This window comes from Plasmodium falciparum (genome assembly GCF_000002765.6).
Source record: "Plasmodium falciparum 3D7 genome assembly, chromosome: 7".
Taxonomy (NCBI): domain Eukaryota; phylum Apicomplexa; class Aconoidasida; order Haemosporida; family Plasmodiidae; genus Plasmodium; species Plasmodium falciparum.
The window spans coordinates 1,377,362-1,401,278 of record NC_004328.3 but is presented as its reverse complement, the minus strand read 5'-3'; the positions used below and the strand labels follow the sequence as shown (position 1 = coordinate 1,401,278).

The 23,917-nt window shown below is 19.2% G+C and overlaps 5 protein-coding genes and 2 pseudogenes across 5 annotated transcripts, besides 2 other annotated features; 2 read left to right on the top strand and 5 right to left on the bottom strand.

Annotated features, from left to right (window-relative positions):
- Positions 1-596: 596 nt before the first annotated feature.
- Positions 597-1,827, top strand: PF3D7_0732400 (rifin; the record flags this gene model as incomplete). The annotated part of the gene is made up of 2 exons (XM_001349178.1): positions 597-665; positions 748-1,827. The coding sequence occupies 2 exons, from the start codon at positions 597-599 to the stop codon at positions 1,825-1,827; spliced, it is 1,149 nt and encodes a 382-aa protein (XP_001349214.1).
- Positions 1,828-3,639: 1,812 nt separating this feature from the next.
- On the top strand, positions 3,640-4,842 carry PF3D7_0732300 (rifin; the record flags this gene model as incomplete). The annotated part of the gene is made up of 2 exons (XM_001349177.1): positions 3,640-3,708; positions 3,895-4,842. 2 exons carry the CDS (start codon positions 3,640-3,642, stop codon positions 4,840-4,842), a joined length of 1,017 nt encoding a protein of 338 aa, XP_001349213.1.
- Positions 4,843-9,235: 4,393 nt separating this feature from the next.
- PF3D7_0732200 (rifin) lies at positions 9,236-10,568 on the bottom strand (the record flags this gene model as incomplete). Its single annotated transcript, XM_001349176.1, has 2 exons — positions 9,236-10,282; positions 10,515-10,568. The coding sequence occupies 2 exons, from the start codon at positions 10,566-10,568 to the stop codon at positions 9,236-9,238; spliced, it is 1,101 nt and encodes a 366-aa protein (XP_001349212.1).
- Positions 10,569-12,241: 1,673 nt separating this feature from the next.
- PF3D7_0732100 lies at positions 12,242-13,526 on the bottom strand (annotated as a pseudogene).
- Positions 12,242-13,526: a sequence feature (erythrocyte membrane protein 1 (PfEMP1), pseudogene).
- A 1,126-nt stretch (positions 13,527-14,652) lies between these two features.
- Positions 14,653-15,644, bottom strand: PF3D7_0732000 (stevor; the record flags this gene model as incomplete). Its single annotated transcript, XM_001349175.1, has 2 exons — positions 14,653-15,474; positions 15,576-15,644. The coding sequence occupies 2 exons, from the start codon at positions 15,642-15,644 to the stop codon at positions 14,653-14,655; spliced, it is 891 nt and encodes a 296-aa protein (XP_001349211.1).
- Positions 15,645-17,754: 2,110 nt separating this feature from the next.
- On the bottom strand, positions 17,755-18,869 carry PF3D7_0731900 (annotated as a pseudogene).
- Positions 17,755-18,869: a sequence feature (rifin, pseudogene).
- A 1,640-nt stretch (positions 18,870-20,509) lies between these two features.
- On the bottom strand, positions 20,510-22,661 carry PF3D7_0731800 (alpha/beta hydrolase, putative; the record flags this gene model as incomplete). Its single annotated transcript, XM_002808755.1, has 2 exons — positions 20,510-22,480; positions 22,605-22,661. 2 exons carry the CDS (start codon positions 22,659-22,661, stop codon positions 20,510-20,512), a joined length of 2,028 nt encoding a protein of 675 aa, XP_002808801.1.
- Between the last annotated feature and the right edge of the window lie 1,256 nt (positions 22,662-23,917).

Genomic DNA, 23,917 nt, shown 5'->3' with positions numbered 1-23,917 from the left:
ATTATGATACACTATGTTGTTATTTTTTTTTTTATAATAGCAATATCAAGAACATATATATTAGAATAACTATTTCATATGCATTTCATATATATGTTATAAAATGGTATTATATATATATATATGTTATATAAAATTTCCAAAACTATCTTTTCGCACATTTATATATAATTTAAAACACAAGAATACTTTGTATTATTATTATGTCCTAACGTATTATTGAAAAATATTAAAAAAAAAATTAAAAAAAAAATAATAATTATAATTATAATTTATTGTTTAATATAAAATTAAATTTCATTACAATTTAAAAAAAAAACAAAAAAATTATAAAAAATGTAAGATGTTTTGTTAAATTTTTTTAATATTAATTTTTTTTTCTTAGTTTTATCTGCTAAATAAAAGGGAAAATGTGGTTCCATTAGAAAAAATAAATTTGCTTGCATAATAGGAAAATAATTGTGTATTATTTTATTAGAAATATAATAATATATTAAATTAATCATATGTAATTTTTATAATAAAATAAAGTATTACATATTAATTTTTTAGTTTTATTTTTAATCAAATAATATATTATAAGTATAACAATAAAAATGAAGCTCACATACTTAAATATATTATCATGTTATATTATATTAAATATATTGTTATTATCATCACAAGTATGGATCAAATAATAATTATGATAATATAATATAAATATAAAACTATATATGTACTTATATATTATATACTTTTTTTTAGATAAATATACAATGGAACCTTTATAATACAACTCAAATACAAAAGACTAAACTAACGATTACAAACACTAGGTTATTATGCGAATGTGATTTATATACACCTTCCAACTATGACGACGACCAAGAGATGAAAGAACTAATGCAACAATTTGAAGATCGTACATCACAAAGATTTCATAAATATGAAGAAAGGATGAAAACTACACGCCAAAAATGTAGAGAACAGTGCGATAAAGATATTAAAAAAATTATTTTAAATTATAAAATCGAAAAGGAATTATCACAAAAGTTAGTAACATTGGAAACAAACATAGACACCACTGATATATCCACATGTGTTTGCGAAAAATCATTATCAGATAAATTGGAAAAAACATGTTTGAGATGTGGAGGTGTATTCGGTGGTGGTGTGATGCCTGGATTTGGTGCGATAGGAGGAACGGCTTTATATGCTTTAAACCAGTTGAAACCTACGGCGATTGCTACTGCTATTGAAGAAGCTATAAAAGCAGGTGCTTCTAATATTTCGGCTGCGGCTTTTAAAGCAAGTGAGGCTGCGGGTCTTGCTAAAGTAATTACAGAATTAAAAGCATTGAGTGTAGAAAAATTAATTCCTGGAATATTAAATTCCATTTTTAGTGAAACGCATTATACTAATGCCACAAAGATTGCTGAAATTATTCTTACAAAAAAATCTGTGACCTGTGGATTGTCGTCCCCTGGTAATCCTATATGCCATGAATTTGGTATTAATTTTAATATAATTGACCCTGGTAATGGATTTTTTTTTCCAGACAAAACGGGTATAACACAAAAGGTAACCGAAGTTGTTGAAGGAGCCAAAGGGGCTGCTGCTAATGCCTCTAAAGTTGCTAGTGAAAGAGTTACTGCTGCAATAAAAGCTCATGAGACCAATGTGATAAATGCTACATATGCTGGTTACGAAATTACTATTATTGCTTCGATTATTGCAATATTGATAATAGTTTTAATTATGGTGATAATATATTTAATTTTACGTTATCAACGAAAAAAAAAAATGAAGAAAAAACTGCAATATATAAAATTATTAAAAGAATAGACATTATGTGTGTGTTATGTAGATGTTAGCAGGACGTTTGGTGCACGTACTGTTTTTCTTTCAATGTACCATGTTTTTTTTTCCATTATAAATAACTATATATTTTTATATGTTTTAAGTGTACACATATAATGTATTTTGTTATGTGTCAACTTATTTGATTATTTATTGTATTAATTATTATGTTCATTTTTTTTTTTTTTTTCAAAGACTTTTATTCTTTAATAAATCATATATTTATTAATATATATATTAAATATTCATTTATATGTGTAGGTATATGTAATTGTTTAGGACAATAAAATATGGCTTATATATATATATATATTTACTTCTTTATAATTCTTATAGAACTAATCATAATATAATATATTATTATATTAATATTTAATAATATATATATGTAATTATTCCATAATATCTATAAATAAAATTGAAATTACGACCTGTTAACCAAATTATTCATTTAAAAATGTAAAGATGTATTGTTTATTACATATAATGTTACAGAAAGTTCTGTTCTCATATGAACCAATATATTTTTTTATCATTATATACAATATATTTTTTACATTATGTGTTCTGTTGTGTTTTTTATTTTATTTTTTAAAATTATAGATACTATTATAATTATAGGAAAGAGGTACCATTTTAGAAACAATATGTAAACAATTTATATATATATATATATATATATATATATATTATTAATTGAATATAACAGAAAAATATATTTTTTTATCCTATTTATTATATTATATAAAGTCGTATATTTCTTTCAATATATATATAATAATAATAATCAATATAATTTTTTTTATTTAAACATATATAGATATATTGTTAGAACTAGTAATACTACAATTATTATATCCATAATTCCTAAAATAATATATATACCATTTTAATATTTAATATAATACATATATTAACAAAATATTGCAGTAATTTCTATATTATGAACAGGATATATTTGTATAACATACAATATTACATAAAACTATACAATAGTATTTTATTATATTAATATTTTCTTTATTATTAAATTTTTTTTAATATTAAATATAAATATTTTTTTAATACAATATAATTTAAAAAATATACATATATATTTATATGTATATAATTTTAGATACATTAGAGAGAAAGATATAAGATACAAAAAATCTTAGAACCAGAAATTACATAAAAATAAAATTATTAAAATATATTTGGTTTAACTACTATTAAAATATATATTTTGTTTGTTTTACTTTTAATAACAAATATTATGATATGCAATGATTCTTATATGATAACAATTTTGTGAACATGTTGCAATATCCATTTCACTTATATGTTTTTCCAAATTGTAAATTATATGTGATATACACATTGAATAACTATTACTTTACATATATGTATTTATTTTACAACAAAAAATATATAAGTTCTATTGTAACTGTATCGTAACGTGTTTTTGAAAAATATAAAAAAATATTATAATTGTAATTTATCGTATTACATCAAATTAAATTTTATTAAAAATTAAAATTCAAAATTATAAAAAATGTGATATATTTTCTTATATTATTTTTATATTTAAAAAAATTTTTTTTTTTTATTATGTGTTAAAAAAAAAGGCAAATATGGTTCCAGAAAAAAATATATATTGATATATTGGGAAATTATTGTTAATTATATTAAACAAATTATAATAATATTTTAGGTTAAACATATTTAATTTATTTACAAAATAAAATAAGGTATTATATATCGATCTTTTTCATATAATTTTAATCATAAATTATTATAAATATAACAAAAATAAAAATGAAAGTCCATTATATTAATATATTATTGTTTGCGCTTCCATTAAACATATTGGTAAAATTATGTCGTGTATGAATCAAATATTCATAAATATTATTATATTATATATACTTATTACAATATCATACATATAATTATTATACATATAGTCCAAATATACATATATATAAACATAAAAATATACGTATTTATTATAAATATATATAATCATAAATTACAACTAAATATTACATATATATGACAACATTTTAATAGGTGCATTATCAAAGGAACCATAAAAGCCCTATACCACATAAAGAAAAAATACATAGAATATTATGCGAATGCGATTTATATACGTCCATTTATTATAATGACCCCGAAATGAATTCAGTGATGCAACAATTTGATCTACAAACGTCCAAACGTTTTGAAGAATATGACGAATGGATGAAAGAAAAACGTATACAGTGTAAAGAAAAGTGTGATAAAGAAATACAAAACATTATATTAAAAGATAAAATCGAAAAAGATTTAAAGGACAAATTTGGCGCACTACAAACAGATCTAGATAGTGACGCTATCCCTACATGTGTGTGCGAGAAGTCGGTGGCTGACAAAACAGAGAAATTTTGTCTCAATTGTGGGAAAAATATGGGAGCAATTACACCTTGTTGGGGATTAGTTAGTGGTTTAGGTTATTATAGATGGGAAATAGCCGCTACTGCAGCTGCTGTTCAAAAGGGTATTGATGCGGGTATTGCTAAAGCCATTGAATTATTAAAACAAAATTTCGGTCTAACTAGTTTAACGAACGATGCATGGACAAATCTTGTTAATGCAAAAACATTTAAAGATTCCGCTGTACTTAATTCATCTTTAAAAGAATTAGGTGAGAAAATTTGCATTTTCCGTGACGGTACCTACGACGGAGACCCTATGTGTATGTTCATGGAAAAGGGTCCTTTTAAATTTGCGGAGATTACAAGAAAGCATACAGAAACTGTTGCTACGAAGGCAGCTGCTGAAGCTACCTCTGTTACAGATGCAAATGTTGCTGAGGTAACTGCTTCAGGTTTTACATACTCGACAGCTATAACTGCTTCTATTGTTGCAATAGTAGTTATAATTTTGGTTATGCTTATAATTTATTTTATATTACGTTATAGACGAAAAAAAAAAATAACGAAAAAACTACAATACATAAAATTATTAAAAGAATAGATATATTTTGTTAGTTCATATATTTAGATTAATATATTTATTATTTTGCGTTTGTTATTGGAAGAATTATATAAAGAATAAATATATATATGATTATTATGTTTTATATATTTTATTTATTTATTTATTTTCTTTTATTTCAATACCATTTTCTTTTACTTATTAAAAACTATAATTTTTAATTTCTTTTTTAAAATACATCTCTTATATATTCACACACATATATATAATTATAATATATGATTTTCAAGAACAATGTAATATTTATTTATTACCTTCCTTTTATGAATTATTTTATGATTGAATATATAATTGAATATGTTTATTATAATTATATTAATATATTCCATTATTATTTAAATTATAATTTCATATATATGATATAAATGAACATTAATAAATATAATTTTAATTGTTCGAATAAACCCTAATTATTCTTATCGTATAATTTTTATAGAATATTTATTAATATTTACGATTTAAATCGAATGAATACTTTGAAATATTATATTCGTTAGCTATTAATTTATTCTTACTTTAACTAAAAATGAACAATTCAATATTTAATTATAACAGAAATATTAACAAAAATATAATATACATGTGTGTATATAATTATTATTAGATACTAACCAAAAATAAAAAAAAAATTTGTAAGTAGAAATATTGTTATATGGATACCTATATAATATAAAAATGTGCTTATATTGGGGTTCAAACTTTATTTTTTAAAATAAAATAATAAAAAATATATATATGTATATACTATATATTACTTATAATTGTATTGTACTACGAATATTTATATAACATTTTTTTTTATTATGTTCTAATATATATAATTATCACTATTAATAATATAAAATATTTTATGTATATTAATCTCATATAAATTAATAAAAAAAAAAAAAAATTTTAGAAAGTTTATTATATATCAAATTATAAATAATTTGGTATTTTAAAAATATACATTTATATAATATATAATAACCATCTTTTTATAATATATTATGAAAATTATATATAATTATAAATTTTTTACATTATTCCTTTTAGAGCTAAACAATTCACAATAGTTTATAGTTAATAGACTTTTTTTTAATCCGGCTATTTTTATATACATGCATTTAAAAAAAAAATATATATATAATATTATATTATAAATACATTATATATTATAAATTCTTTTTTATGTAATATTAAGTATCTACATCATATTTAATATTTATGATTTTTTTTTTAGGAAATTTTTAATAAATATATCTTTAATTTTTTCTTAAATATATTATCAAGGTTCTATAATACATACATATATTTTAAAAAAACAACTTTCGTTATAATATACTGAAATAATTAATATATTAAATTACATAGAATAACAATCATATATATATTTATATATATGCATATGATAAAATTATATAAAGGAACACACATTTTATTTTATTTTATTTTATTATTTTTTTTTTTTAATTTATTTTATTTTCCAAAGGGTGCACATAGTTAAAACGATATTATTTATTAATTATATTGAATTCTTAAAAAATATAAACAAAACTTATTCTACTAAAATCATATATTATGAAAAAACATAATTATAAAAAAAAAAAAAAAAACAAAGAACAAAAAACAAATAAATATGATACAAAGTAAGAACAAATATATCAAGTATATAAACATGTATTATATACATTTGGACATATTATATCATTACACCTTATACCTTTATTTCTATTCCTTACTTATATAATTTAAAATATTGATAATAAAAACATAATAAATAATAATTTTTTTAAAATAATATAGATATTTTTATAAAATAATATTCATATCTAAATTAATAAATATATATATTATTTTCCTTCTAACATGTTTATTATATATATATTTATCTATTTATTTTTTTCATTCTATTTATAATAAAGACGATGTATTCTACAATAATATAATATAATATAATATAATATAATATAATATAATATAATATAATATAATATAATATAATATAATATAATATAATATAATATAATATAATATAATATAATATAATATAATATACATTTCATTTTTATTTATAAATATATAAAGTATTCTGTAAACATATAGTATGATATTCTTCATATTAAATCAAAAATTCCAAAAGGGATTATTATAATCATTTAAAAATTCTTTTATATGTATGTATATATTTATAAGAATTCATAAATAAAAAAAAAACAAAAAAAAAAATAAAAATTAATATTATTATTAAAAATATAATATATAAAAATATTACATTTTGCATAATTTTTATTTTTAATTTGTAATAAAATTTAATCTTATTTAAAATAATAAAGTACAACTAAATTTATTTTTATAAATCTACATAACAAGTAAATCTGTAATTAAAAACAATTTGTTTTTTGTGTTGTGAATTATATGCCAATGTGTAGAACAATAGTTGTTATGCGTATAAACCACATATATATAATGATAACTCTTATGATTTTTATCAAATAAATATCCTAAAATATATTCTAATAGAATTACAATTGTGAAAATAACAATAAATTTTCTTGTAATTAATAAAATATAATATTAATTTTAAAACTAATATAATAATATACTCTTCATGTATATTTTAATATTTATATTTTTCTTTTTAGTTTATTTCATTTTTGTTGCTAAGCATTATTCTATGTTAGAAAATGCTCTCTATTGTATCTCTTATTTTATGTTACTTAATTATGCTATAATAATTTATAAATAATAATATATATATATATATATAATAGGATATTTAAAGCAATTATATATTAAAGAATCATAAAATATTTTTTTTAATAAATTATAAATATATATATATTTTTATTACAAGAATACAATATAAAATATTTTCCAAACATGTCACATAGTGAGATACTTTATTCTATATTGCTGTGTATAAATATAAATAACATAATTATTTTTGTATCAATAAATAGTATGTGGTAAAAAATTAAATATATCAATTGAATTTATATAATGCGAAAAATAATATATTATTTGTACAATACATAAGAAATTAATTGTATGATTACACTATAATAATACGTTTCTTAAAGATATACTTTTTAAAAATAAACATATAGTAATTTTTACTATTATATAATCAAAACCATAATAATAATAATAATATTAATAATGTATTAATATTATTAAGTTAATTGTAAAAATAATATATACATATATTTATTTTTAATATTTTACAAGTTATTAATATTTATATATTGTTTTAAATTTCCTATTTTATTAATTATATAAATTAGTATATCTATAAAAGAAACAAATATGATATAAATATGATTATTCTAATACAACTATAATTATTATATATTATATATTGTTACTGTTTTATAATAATAATTATTGTAAGATTAAGTTAATTCATACTTGTTATATTATAATATGTTAATATATACATATATTTTGTTCAAAACATTTTTGTAGTTACTATATATATATATATAACATAAGTTTTATACTAATTTAATGCTTAATCTATTTATATTTATAACATATTATATATTATTTAATATATGAAGTAATATATGTATATATATATGCAATATCAAAATAGAAATTGCAAAGGAAAGAAAAATTATTTTGATTTGTTTTTTGTTTTCTATATTGTTTCCTTTATTTAAGTTTATGATTTTATTTATTTAATATAATTGTTCTGCTGTCGTATTTTTTTTAGTGTTCTTTTTTATTTTTATATATTATGTACTTTTTTTTATTTATATTTTGCCCACTTTTTGTATTTATTGTGCTCTGGTATTTTTAATAATATATAAAAAGAACACAACAGGATATTAAATATATAAATTAATACATATATATATTTTTTTTAATATATATGTATAATATGACAGGTTTTTGTAGGTAATATATTTGACAAAATAAAAATGTTTATTTATATTAATTGGTTTATTATATAAATATAGACTAATTTTTTTTTCAAAAATATGTTTCCTACAATTAATAATTATTATTATTACATATATATTTGTTATGTTTTGTTATATAACATTTAATATGAAGTATTATATAAATATATATATATATATATATATATATGCCATATTTTATTTCCTAAACAATTACCTATACCTACACTTATGAGTTTAGTATTTAATATATATATTAAAAAAAAATATATGATTTATTAAAGAATAAAAGTCTTTGAATAAAAACATTTATACAATAACTAATGAAAAAATTGACACATAACAAAACACATTATATGTGTACAATTAATACATATAAAAATATATAGTTATTAATAATGAAAAAAAAAAAATGGTACATTCAAACGAAAACACTACGTGTACCAAACGTCCTACCAACATCAAAAATACCAAACGTCACATATCTATTCTTTTAATAATTTTATATATTGAAGTTTTTTCTTCATTTTTTTTTTTCGTCGATAACGTAAAATTAAATAAATTATCACCATAATTAAAACTATGACTACTATTGCAACGATGGAAGCAATAATAGCAGTCTGGCAACTACCATATGTAGATTCTACTGCACCAACGTTTGCTATTTTAAATTCTGCTGTTTTAGCGGCAGCCACCTCAGCAGCTTTGGCTTCAGCAACCTCTTTGATATTTCCAACAAGAGAGTCTAACACTTCTGGTACAACTTGATCTACTGGTTCAACGAAACTACTATCAGGTATACGCATTCCTATATTAAACTCAAATGTTTCGCATGTAGGATTGGTAGTAACCTTAAGGTCCAACGACTGACATTTCAGTGAATGTTCTTCAACAATAGCAACGGAAAAATTTTTGACATCAGCATAATGTCTTATTTTAACAATGGCATTATATATTTCAGGAAATAAATTATCTAATTTAAAATGTTGTAATGCCAAAATAACTGCTTTCTTACCTGCAGCTTCACCAGCAGCTACACCGGCCGCATCACCTGCTTTTTGAGCTGCCACAATAGCGGCCTTAAGTGCCGTAGGTTTCCACGCACCCACAGCAACTGAACCAATTAATCCAACCGTTGGTGCAAGAGTTCCTAGACCATACGTACATCTCAAACAATCTTTTTCCATTTTGTCCGCCATTGATTTTTCGCAGACACATGTGGGAATATCATCGGTACCTATCTTTGTTTCTAATGTTGTTAACTGTTGTGCCATTTGTTTTTCCATTTTATCTTTTAAAATAATCTTTTCAATTTCTTTATGGCATTTATCTTTACATTTTTGGCGTGTAGTTTTCATCCTTTCATCATATTCGTGAAATCGTTGTGTTGTACGATCCACAAATTGTTGCATTACCCTTTTCATTTCGGGATCACTATCATAGTTCGTAGGTGAATATAATTCACATTCACATAAAGATCTGTTGGTTTCTGTATGACGTGGTGTAATGTAATAGTTCCTTTGATTATATACCTATAAAGAAATGGTGACATATATAAATATGTAATGTTTAGTTGTAGTTTATTATTTTATATATTTGTAATAAATATGTATAATTTTTTGGTTTATAAATATGTATATTTTGACTATATATATATTATATATGGATATATAGATACAACAATTATATAAATGGTATCGTAATAAATATATATATATTTTATAACATTAATAAATATTTAATACATATGTAACATGGAATTACCAATATATTTAATGGAAGAGCAAACAATAATATATTAATATAATGGTCTTTCATTTTTTTTAATTGTGATACGTATATTATTTAATGATAAAAATTATAACTAAAAAAATCACACAAAATATTTTATTTTATTTTATAAATAAATTAAATATGTTTAACCTAATATATTATTATAATTTATTTAATATAATTAACAATTATTTTCCCATTATGTAAATATATATATTTTTTTTTTTACAGTGGAACCATATTTGCTCATTTATTTAAAACAAAAAAAAAGAATAAAAAAAATTAATTTTAAAAAAAATTTAAGAAAACATTTTACATTTTTTATTAATTTTTTTTTTTTTTTTTTAATTTTTAATAAAATTTTATTTTATATTACACAATAAATTATAATGGTAATTTTTTTTTTTTCTCATAATTTTCATAACACTTTATGATATAGTAATAATACAACGTATTCTTGTGTTATAAATTATTTACAAATGTGTAAAACTATAGTTTTGGGAATTCTCTATGAATTATATATATAATACTATTTTAGAACATATATATGAAATACATATGATATAGTTATTCTAACATATATGTTTCTAATATTGTTATTATAAAACAATTTAACAACAAATATTGTATAACATAATAAATTATATACAATCTTTTTAAACTAATAGTAAATATACATATTTATAAATTAATTTGGTATCCTCTATTTTTTGTTATTTTGTTTTGTTCTAAAGCTTGTTGTATGTTATACCATTCCCTCTAATTTATCTACGTTCTTCTTAAGTTTAATAATATTATTCTTATAAAAATATTTAAAAACATTTAAAATATTTATTTATTCTTAATGTAATAAATCATATTATTAAGATAAATATATATTTATATTTATTATTAAGTAACAAAAAACAAAAACAAAAATTATGGATGTGAAAACTTATACATATAATAAAATGCTATGTTTTTTTAGTTTTATGTACTTTTGTATGTTATCCTAATATATTATATTGATAATTTAACGATTGTAATATTTTGACAATATACTATTTTTACATATATATTATATAAAATATTAAAATGGTAGATATACTATTTCAGCATTTATTGATATATTAATTGTATTATTAAATGTTCTAGGGATGTATTTAAAAACATAAATTTTAATAATTATAATAATTGTTAGGATAATAATATATATGTAAGATGTAACAAGATATTATATATAGTAATTAATATAAGGAATAATATAATTTAATATTATTTATAATTAGTAATTATAAATGGAAAACTTAATTTTTATATAAAATGTTTTCAATACTATATAATGATAATTAGGTGTATGAATATCAAAAAAAATAAAAATAAATTTATAATAATTATATAAGTAAATAATTTGTAATTCATATTAAATGTTTTGTAATTTTTTCTACTATATATATATGTGAATGAATTTAAATATATTCCAATATGTTATAAGATAATTTATCCCACATTTATAATAAAATAAAAACACATGGTTTTTACAAATTTATATATTTTCCCTATATTTTTATATATTCCATATATTATATATATTTTGTTGTTTTTCATCATTCAAATTGGTTTTAATTCTTATAAGTTATTGATTTGTATATATATATATATATATATAAATCATCACCTAAATTATTTTCATTTCCTTATATGCTTCAGGATAATTATTTCCTATATCGTCAAAAATTCTACGAATTTTGCACCTCATCATCTTCATATGTTATATTGCTGTTTTCCAAATTATTATTTTGTTCATCAAAAGGTATATCCATAGATATATTTGTGCGCAGTCCATTATTTTGTTCCGTGGTAATATAACTGGGTATGATATTTGTTGATCCAAGTAGTTGGAGGGGGGTTTCCTGTGAGGGATGATCATATATATTATTTGTACTAATGATATTATATGTTTCATCCTTAATTTTAAGAATATCATCATGACTTGATGATGGTATATCCAACAGATCTTCATTATGTTCTATAGTCCATTCTTCATTCAATTTATGTAATATATCCTACTTGTTTTTCCACTTATCTCACATATCTCTATGTCTATCTAACCATTTATGGAACAAATCTAACTAACTATCTATAGGATCACTATATGTTTGTGTAGCGACACGATTAAACGTTATATTTTTTGTATGTTTGGTTCCAAATAATTCTTTTTCTTTTCTTTTGGGCATTTCATCATATATATCAATATTACGGTTACGACTTAGAGAATCATTAATTCAATAAATTCCAGAATATAAACTATTATCCTTAGGAGCATGGGTAATGTTAAAAGATATATATAAGTGTTTATTCGAATATTCCAATCAATATTATAAGTAACTTATTGATGACCACTACCAAGAAATCTATCTTATATTGATGTAATAAAAGGTTTTTCATCCATAATAACATGTAAAATATTAGTTTGGGTATACATATACATATTATCAGTTTGTAACTCATGTATAATGGTACAGCAGATCCTATATGAGTTAAATATTGTTCAATAAAATCCTGTTTCCATTGATTCCATTCATTATCTGTAAGTTTATTGGTAGATGTGTTACCACTTGATAAATTAAATGTATCCCTATTTAATGGTTCTAGTACTACTTCGATAAACATTTTATATTTTGGACTACCCGATACATATATATCATTTAAATCTATCTCTTCATACTCACTTTCTGATGAAGAAGTAATATCAGAGGAATATATATCACGAATATAACTGTAATCGTCCGTTTCGTCTCCTTCCACGTAAATATATGTTTTGCCAACATAACGGTCACTTTCATATGGGACATACCTATTTGATGATTTTGTTGTAGGTATGTCATAATCATTTTGAGGTATATCAATGACACGAAAAAGATTTGTACGTCCAGACGTAATATTGGGTTTTTTCCTATATATAAATATTAATATATATGTATTGGTATATATGTAAGTATGTATACAAGTAGGTTTGTGCATATATGGATATATAGGTATATATAAATGCAATATATATGTATATACATGTATATTTTTTTTTTTTTTTTTGCGTTTCATATTTTTAAACAAAACTGTATTTATTTTTTAAAATTTATTTATAAAACATTTTTCATATTTATTTTTTACATACTCAAATGTTTTAATTTTTTATATAACAAAAAAGATTACTATATATATATGTGTGTGATATAAATTATAAAATTTTCAGGGGATTTTTTATTATTCTTAACTCTCATAAAATCATATTTCAAAAAAATATTTATGTATTGTAAAAAATATATTTTATAACAAAAAAAAAACATTTAAATAACTAAAATAACAAATATAAATATTAGATATTTAAATTATTAAATATTTTAATATTACGCAAATATTTTATTAGAAATTATTTATTTGATAAATATAAAAATGCTTTAATATATTCTTTTTATTTGATTTCCAAATATTTACTATATTTTTCGATACAACATATATTTTTATATAAGGTTTGAAATATTCGTTGTGCGAATTATGAAATGAACCTGTACATTTTTCTTAAATAAAGTATAAGAAAAAACAGATAGTAAACATAATATTATAAGATTTAATATATTAAATAATACTATAGTTTTATTAGTTAAAAAACGTTGAAGATTTAGTTTATGTACAATAGAAATATGTATATACTATTTTTCAATTATATATACATAAATGATCATTAATAATTATTTAATTAGGAGATTAATTTTTGTATGTTCATTATATAATATTAATTTAATATAAAAATATAATAGGAAAGCATAAAATAAATTTTATATAAATACATCAATAAATAAAAATTATAAAATGAATTATATATTATAATAGTTATTATTTTAACAGAGAAAAATATACATTTGGTTAGAAATGTAATAAAAATAAAATATGTTAATTGATCAACAGATATATTATAACACAATATAATATAAGACTTTTAATACTTTTGTTTATTTATTTATAAATAAATATATATATTTTCTTTAAAAACAAATAATTCTAAAAATATTACTTCTGTAAAAAATAATTATTATAAAATATAATGTATATACGATTCACAAATTACATAATTCATATTTTTAAAAATTTATTACTTGCATAAATGTTTCTTGCATTCATGTTTCCACGAATTTTTTCTTCTCCTATACAACCATATATATAATATTATAAGTACAACAGCTAATATAAGCAGAACCAAAGCTGCAATACCACAAGGAACAAAAATTGCACTAACAGTAGTTGCTTCTCCTGCTAAATCAGCAACACAAACTGCTGTACCTACTGATTTTATAGCAGAAGACATAGAATCATAAGTAAGCATATGCAATATAGAAATAGAGGTGATGCAATTCTTAGGCACTTCTGCAAACTTAGCAATGATAGCAGCTTTTGCAGCTACCGTACCTATATATGTTAAGAGTGCACTACCTAGTGTGCAAGAACATATTCCACCTATACATCTGTGTTTTAGGTGTTTTAAATACTTATCTCTTCCTTTTGTTTTTGCTAATTTCACACCATTAATATCAGTACATTCACATGTTGAAGATTTTTCATCAACATTTGGACTCATTCCCGACTTCAACATATCACTTTCGTTACCAAACATTTCTTCATATGTTTCCAATAATTCTTTTTCTAGCGTTGACATAGGTTCTGCATCTTTACCACCTGTATATTTTGTTCCATTTTTTTCTACTACATCTTTCAATTGTTTATATGGATCATGAGTTTGTTGGTATTTTTTGATTGCTTCCTCGTTCATTTTATCAATTATTTCTTTGAGTTCTGGGTCATTATGATAATGCGGATTATGATTTTTTGTTTGTGCTAATAATCTTGAATTTATCGTTGCTCTTTTGGTGTTGTTTTGAATGAGACCTACATTATAATGGTTATTTAGATAATTCTCCTAAAAAAAAAGGAAGAAAGAAAGAATGAATATTGGATATATAATAATTGTTTTATTATATATTTATGTCATTGTAATAATAATGTATCTTTTTTGCATACATAATGTGGTAATACTAATGTATTTATTAAAAAGGTAAACAATAACATATTTAGGTAATACATATTCATTTTTAATTCAAAAAAATAATATGTTATATTTCAAATTTTATTAATCTAATTTACAAAAAATGATCTATTTTGTTTTCTAATGCATAATTTATATAATACGTGGATAAGCGGAAATTTTATTATATTTTCATGATATAATAACATAATATTTTCGTCATACATATAAATTATTTTATGACAATGTTCATCTAATATTTAAAAAAATATATAAATATCATATAAAATAAATAAAAAAAAATTTTTATTTTACATTATTTATTTATTTTTTTTTTTTTTTTTTTTTTGGTAATTTTTCTTAAAATAATTCTCTCATATATATAAATATATATAAACATTCTGATAAATTAATATTGATGTAAATTTTAACAAATATTAAATATATATATATATTATATAATTTTAATAAATAACAATATATTTTCCTGCAAATACACATATAAATGTGTAGATCAATAGTTGTTATGGGTGTAAACCACATATATATTATAATAGGCCTCATTAGTTTTATTAAATAAATATCCTAACATATATTCTATTATAATTATTATTTTTGAACTAATAACAAAAGACCTTGTAATTAATAAAATATAATATTAATTTTAAAATAAATAAAATGATATACTTTCATATATGTATTTTAATATTTACATTTTACTTTTTAGTTTATTTCATTTTTGTTTCTAAGCCTTCTTTTGTGTTAGAAAATGCTCTCTATTGTATCTATTATTTTATGTTATTTAATTATGGTATCCTAATTTATAAATATTAATATATAAATATATATGCATAATTAATAGGATATTTAAAACAATTATATATTAGTTAATTATAAAATGAAATTTTATAAATTGAAAATATACAACTATTAAAAGAATAAAATTTAAAATATTTTCAAAAGATACCACATACTGATATACTGTATTTTATATTGTTATGTATAAATATAAATAATGTAATTATAATATATTTATATTTTTTTTTTATGTTTTAAACATTACATATATATATTTTACTTATATAATACCAAATATCATATAATACTTTTACAATGCATCAGAAATTAATAGTATGATTATATTATAATAGAAGTTTTCTTAAAGATGTACTTTTTAAAAATAAAATTATAGTAATTGTTACTATTCTGTAATAATAATAATAATGATAAATTTTTTATGATCATATATAAATAGAAAAAATGAACTATATATATATTTATTTTTAATATATTACATGTTGTTAATATTTATACATTGTTTTAAATTTCCCATTATATTTATTATATGTATTAGTATAGTCAAGAAAAAAAAAGGATATCATATAAATATTATTATTCTAATATAATTATAACTATTACATATAATATATTGTTACTATTTTATAATTATGATTATTGTAAGGTTAGGTTAATTGGTTCTTATTATATTTTAATGTGTTAATATATACATATATCTTTTTCAAAGTATTTTTGTTAGTGTATAATAACTATATATATATATATTACATTTTTGATAATATGTGTCCTGTTATTATATAACACATATTTTGTTTTATTAAAAAAATGAGATAAAAAACCTTTAACATAATATCTAATATTACACAGGCCATTGTAATGTAAAATAATAATAATAATAAATATATATTATATATATTATAAAAATTAAATGATAAAGATAAATGTTATTAATTAAAATCATATATATTTATATTAGTTTATATTATATAAATATAATTAGATTTTAAATAATATATCAATATACGTTTAATGATAACATATATTTATTATATGATATATTCCATTATATATTATTTTATATATGAAGAATTTAAAATATACATTTTTTTAAGGTTTTCATAAATAGTGTACTATAAATAAATATATATTCATGTAGGTTCTTCATTTAAAAAAATATATATATAATAATCTTTTCACTAAAAAAAATTAAATAAATATAAATTAAATAATTTAATAACCATATAATAATAAACAAAAAAAAATTTACAAGAAAAAAAAATATAATGTTATAAAAATTTAATTATCATAATATCCTTGTATTCTAAGTCTAAAATTCACAAAACATTAAATTGAATTTTATATCATTAAACCATATATTTATTGATTTAATAATTTTGTGTATTGTTGTTTTTTATTCATTTTTTTTTTTTTTTTCTACGATATAACGTAAAATTATATAAATAATTACCATAACTAAAACTATAACTATTATTGAAAGAACTGAGGATATTATGGCAGTACTTAAAGCATTAGTAGCAGATGCGGTTTTGAGAAGTTCGGATTTTTCAGTAGCTGAGTATGCAATTTTACCAGCTTCATCAGCATCTGCTGCAACTTTTGAAGCAGGAACAAAAACATTTTGTCGGGTTTGTTGTATAGCATTACAAAAAAGCACATTTTCATTAGATTCGTTATAGCACATTGTAATATTTACCCACTGAAGTGCGCTCGAAGGTAGATTGGGATTGGAATAAGTTTCTGGAGTAACTATATTTGACCAGTTATCCCCAACTAGTTTACCTAATTCATGTAATGATCCTAACCCTTCAATAGCTTTAGCTATACCTGCTTCATTAGAATCATCAATAGCCTCTTCAAGGACCTTTGCAATAATATATTGTGACCATTTTTCATACCATAAACAGCTGACCAAACTCCAAACAGGTGCAACACCACCTCCTAATCCACAAGCACACATAAGACAAACTTTTTCCACTTTTTCTGCTAATGTTTTTTCGATTTTATCTTTTACAATAATTTTTTTTATATTTTTGTCACATTGTTCTTTACATTTTTGACGTTTTTTTTTTTTTGTTCATACGTTCTTCGTATTCTTCAAAACGTTGCGAAGTTTGTCGATAGAAATTTTCCTTCACAAATTTCATATCCGGATCATCATAAATTGACGTATTTATGTCACATTTGTTTAACACTCGTGATGTAGTATTTGGTGTGTGTGGTGTGATGTATGGTTTATTTTTACTATTTGCCTATGAAGAATGTAATATATATATAATATGTATGTAATATTTAGTTGTTTTTTATGATTTTAAATATTTTATATATATATATGTATATAGCATATTTACATAAATAATTAAACATTACATATATATATATATATAATAATTTTTTTTTATTCATACATATGATGATAGCAATATATTTAATGGAAGGGAAAATAATAATATTTTAGAGTAGTTCACTTTCATATTTATTGTGATACTTATATTATTTCATGATTAAAATTATAAATAAATAATTAATATATAAAAATGTATTCTACTTTACTAAAAGAATTATATATGTTTAATATAAAATATTATTATTGTTCTGTAATATAATACACAATTATTTTCTTATTATAAAAATAAATTTTTTTACTAGAACCATATATTTCCCTTTCATTTAAAACAATAAAAAAAAAAAAAAAAAATTAAAAAAATACTAAATAGGGGGGGAAAAAATAATTAATTAAAATTTTTACAAAATAATATAATAAAACCTTTTACATTTTTTATAATTTTGAATTCTAATTTCTAATAAAATCTAATTTTATATCATACGATAAATTGTAATAATAATTTTTTTTTTTTTTTTTTTGTTCTTAAACATTTATATAACCAGTAAAACTATACTTACAAACAACTTGTTTTTTATTGTAAATGACATAAATGTGTGTAGAGAAATAATGGTTATAGGTGTGCAATACATATATTACAACGTATTAGAACATATATGTATATAATAGATATTCCAATATATAACTTTGTATCACTGCAATTATATAAAACAATTATACAATAAACATTTTGTATCATAATAAAAGAAATAAGTATTTTTCAAACTAATAGTAATTGTATTTTTTTTATATTTTGTTATTTTTTTTTTTTTCTTTGTTCTAAAAATTCTTGTATGTTATATCTTTCTCTCTAATATATCGACGTATTTACAAAGATTAATATTATTATTTTTATAAAAATATTTGAACCCATTTAAAAAAATTATTAATTATTAAATCATTAAATTATATAATTATCACAAAAAAAAAATATATAAATATTTATTATAATTAGAAAAATAAATCAAAAACAAAATAAAAAAAATAAAAAAATAAATATTTATAACCTATTGAAAAAAACAAAAATAAAATATATATATATAATCATTATTTACTAAAGACCAAAAATATTTTAACACGGAAAATATTAATATTTAGATAATATATTCCTAATATAATATTAACGAGTGTGAATAGTATTCTAATAGGCATTATTCTAAAATAGCAACAATAAATTTTATAATAATTATAATAAAATTACACTAATAATATATATAAATACATAATCATTATTTTAAATTTAATTTTTATCATATGTTCTTATAATTCATTAATATTACACATAATATTAAGTATATATATATATATATATATATATATATATATATATATAATTAAATTAAACAGGTATTTGGCTTTTACTTAATTTGCTATATTGTTATTTTATTGATATATCTCTTATTATTATACTGTAAAAAACATAATTTTCTTATTTTATAATTTAAAAAAAAAAAAAGGAAAAAAAAGAAAAAAAATGGAAAAAAAAAAAAAAATAATAAATAATATGTACATTATGCGATCACTTAAAATTATAATAATATATAATTTATATTCTAATTAATACATATAATAAATAAAAATTTATATGTACACATAAATTAATGTACTACCAATTTTATTATAAATATATTAAATAGATAAAATAAAATAAAAAATATATCTTTTAATAACAAAATAGGCACACGCACATATATATATATATATATATTTATTTATTTATTTATATACATGTTAGCTAAATATATTATTAAGCCAATCAACAAATATCGATGACGTTACTTTATTATCTGGCTCACATGATAATTTGTGCGATCCATAATTTAATATATGTACACTTAAATGTTTATAATTATTCTTATCCTTTTCATTTTTTAAATCACTTTTTGTAGAATTCTTCTTCCTTTTATAATTTTTATAATGTCCATGATCACATGGTTTCCATAAAATATCATCACCTTTTAATTCCTTTCCTGAGAGAATTATATAATCTTTTTCATATTTACATGTTTGGTTAGATAAACTATTTGATTTATTCGATATCAAATTTTTATCATCCTCACTTTTTATAGTTTCTGATATATTTTCATTATTTTTAATATTATTTGAATGAATATGCGACTTTATATTTCCCGCATTATTTATATGATCATTATTGTTATTATTATTATTACTATTATTATTATTATTATTATTATTATTACTTTCATTATTATTTGAATCATCTTCTTCTTTTTTGTTATATATATTAACCATTTTATTCACAAAATTTACAGAACCTGTCGGATCCACTATATTATCATATTTTGATTGTAACACTATAATATCAATATCACTTTCGTCTATATATTTTAAAATTTTACTTTTCATACATGAATAGGTACCAAATAAACATTCTAAAGCTATACCAGCTTTTAATTCTTCATGGTAATGATAAGGATCTGTATCATCATCCAGTTTAACCCATGGATATTTTAGAGTCCTACCTAAAACTTTAAATTTATAAAGAGGAAAAAAATTTTTAAGAATATACCCTAGGCCTATTAACATTTTATTAAATAATGTACTTGTTTGTTTTTCTATACTAATCATAGGAGATATTAGTGCTAAACCTTTAATATATTTTCTCCATTCTTTTTTTTCATCATATATTCTTTCAAACATTTTTACAGCTATGCATCCACCCATAGATGTACCCATAAGTATTATAGGTTTTAATTCATTTTTCGCTTTCCATTCATTTACAAATATTTCTAATGCCTGAACAGCATCAGCAACGAAATTTTCAAAATCTTCAACAAAACATCGTTCATTTCTTGACGCCTCTGATAATCCATGTGATTGATTATCAATGCCACAAAAGGTATAACCATTAACATTTAATGATTGAATCCAACTATTTTCATAAGACATTGTCCTTTTACCACAATTACAATATTTTGAAAGACCACATTTTGAACAATAATACAAGTTCTTATAAACATCATTATCTTTATCACTTTCGGTAAACAATAAAACATTATTATCATCCATCGGTTTTCTAAAATCTTTTTTATTTGAAACATTTTCTGAATTAATATTTTTATTAACATTATTCTCATCATTAATTTTATTTGATATATTATCTTTAGATTTACAACAGTTCTCGGTTTTTTCATCAGATATATTATTCGATTGAGAACTACTATTCCTCAACTTATTATTATGATTAATAGAACATTCCTTCATTGTCATTTCATTTTTATTAGCCCATTCGGGCCTACCATGATAATTTAAATATTGATTCCTTAAATGTGTAGTAACTCCATGTAGAGCAAAAATATATGCTTTAGTTTTTTCTTCTTTGGGTTTCCAGCAATATTTTGCTATTTTTAAATTTTCTCTGTTTGTGAAAAAACTTATCTCTGGATTTCCATCTTCCATAATAATATTATTCTCGTTTCCATGATTTTCTTTATTCCCTGAAATATTATTATTTTCCTTATTTGATTTTACATCTTTATTTTTATAATCTTTATAATCATCAACTGTATTATCATCATCACTATATAAAACCCCCCTTGATATTTTATGCATATATTTTCTTGAATTATATAATTTTTCATTCAAAATATTCGCCATATCTACTTTTCCTAATAATAAAATCTTGTCTATACCCTGATATCCCAAAATAGAAGATAATTGTGTTTTGTGCAAAAATGTATTCTATATTAAAAAAAAAAAAAAAAAAATATATATATATATATCTATGTATATATATATAAATATTTATATTTTTTTATATTTTTTTACACATTATTGTAAATTAAAATTAAATTGTGAATAGTACCTCATAATATATTACACAAACAAATATGCAATATGTTATCCAAAAATATATTGACATTTTTATTTATCTTTATTCCATTAAATTTCCTATACTTAAAGAAAAACTATTCTTGAACAACATATGTTGATCAAAATAATACCTAAATAATAATCATTTATTAGTTTAAATTTTATTCCAAAAAAAAAAAAAAAAAAAAAATGAAAACTATTCAAAAAAAAATTTTTTTTTTTTTTTTTTTTTTTTTTTTTAAATATATAATATAGTAATATATTATATATTAATATATAATCATAATATAAATAAATTTTACATTTTAATAAAAAAAATATAAAATAAATTTATTACATCCAATATATGTATAAAACATCAATAAAAAATCTATGATGTTTTATATATATTCATTAAAAGACACTATAAAGTATTAAGTTCATTACTGTTATTATTTTATTATACAATAATACAGTTTAAATTTTATATAAAATTGTAACTCAATATGTATGTTATTATTATATTTTATTTAATAAAAAAATATATATATGTATATATTAGCAATAATACAAACAAAAATGTATTAATATAATATACGTATATTATACATATGTGTGTATCTTTTTATTTTTTTTTTATTTTTTTTATTTTTTTTTTTTATTTAATAATATTACGAAATCATAATTTTTTATAAATAAATAATAAAATAAAAAAATAATAATATCCAATAAAGAGATAACAGTATATGTTTTATATCTTATTTAAATTATATAAATAATTCCGTTGATTTATGTAAAATATAAATATATATAATATAATATATACACATAAATAAACACATACATCATAATATAAATATAAATATAAATACAAATATATATATAATAAATATATATTATATATAATGAAATAAATTACGCATATTTTCTATAATTAATTAAAATAAGAATAAAAAAAAAAAAAAAAAAAAAGTAAAATATAATAAAATAAATATAAAATCTTAAAAAATATATATATATATTTATTTTGTATGACAATAACAACATAGGTTTTTGTCTTCATATATTATAAATTTATTCACGTTTAATAATATTACATATATATTATATCTCATTTTTGCATATAAATATATTATATTCTTTTAATAATATTGATTATCCATAATTACAATTATATAAAAAAAAAAAAAAAAAAAAAAAAAAAAAAAAAAAACTTTCATACATATTATAATTTTATAATTTATGTTTTTAATAATAATTATATATGTATTCAATAAACTATATATAGATATATATATATTTATTTATTTATTTATGATAATATTA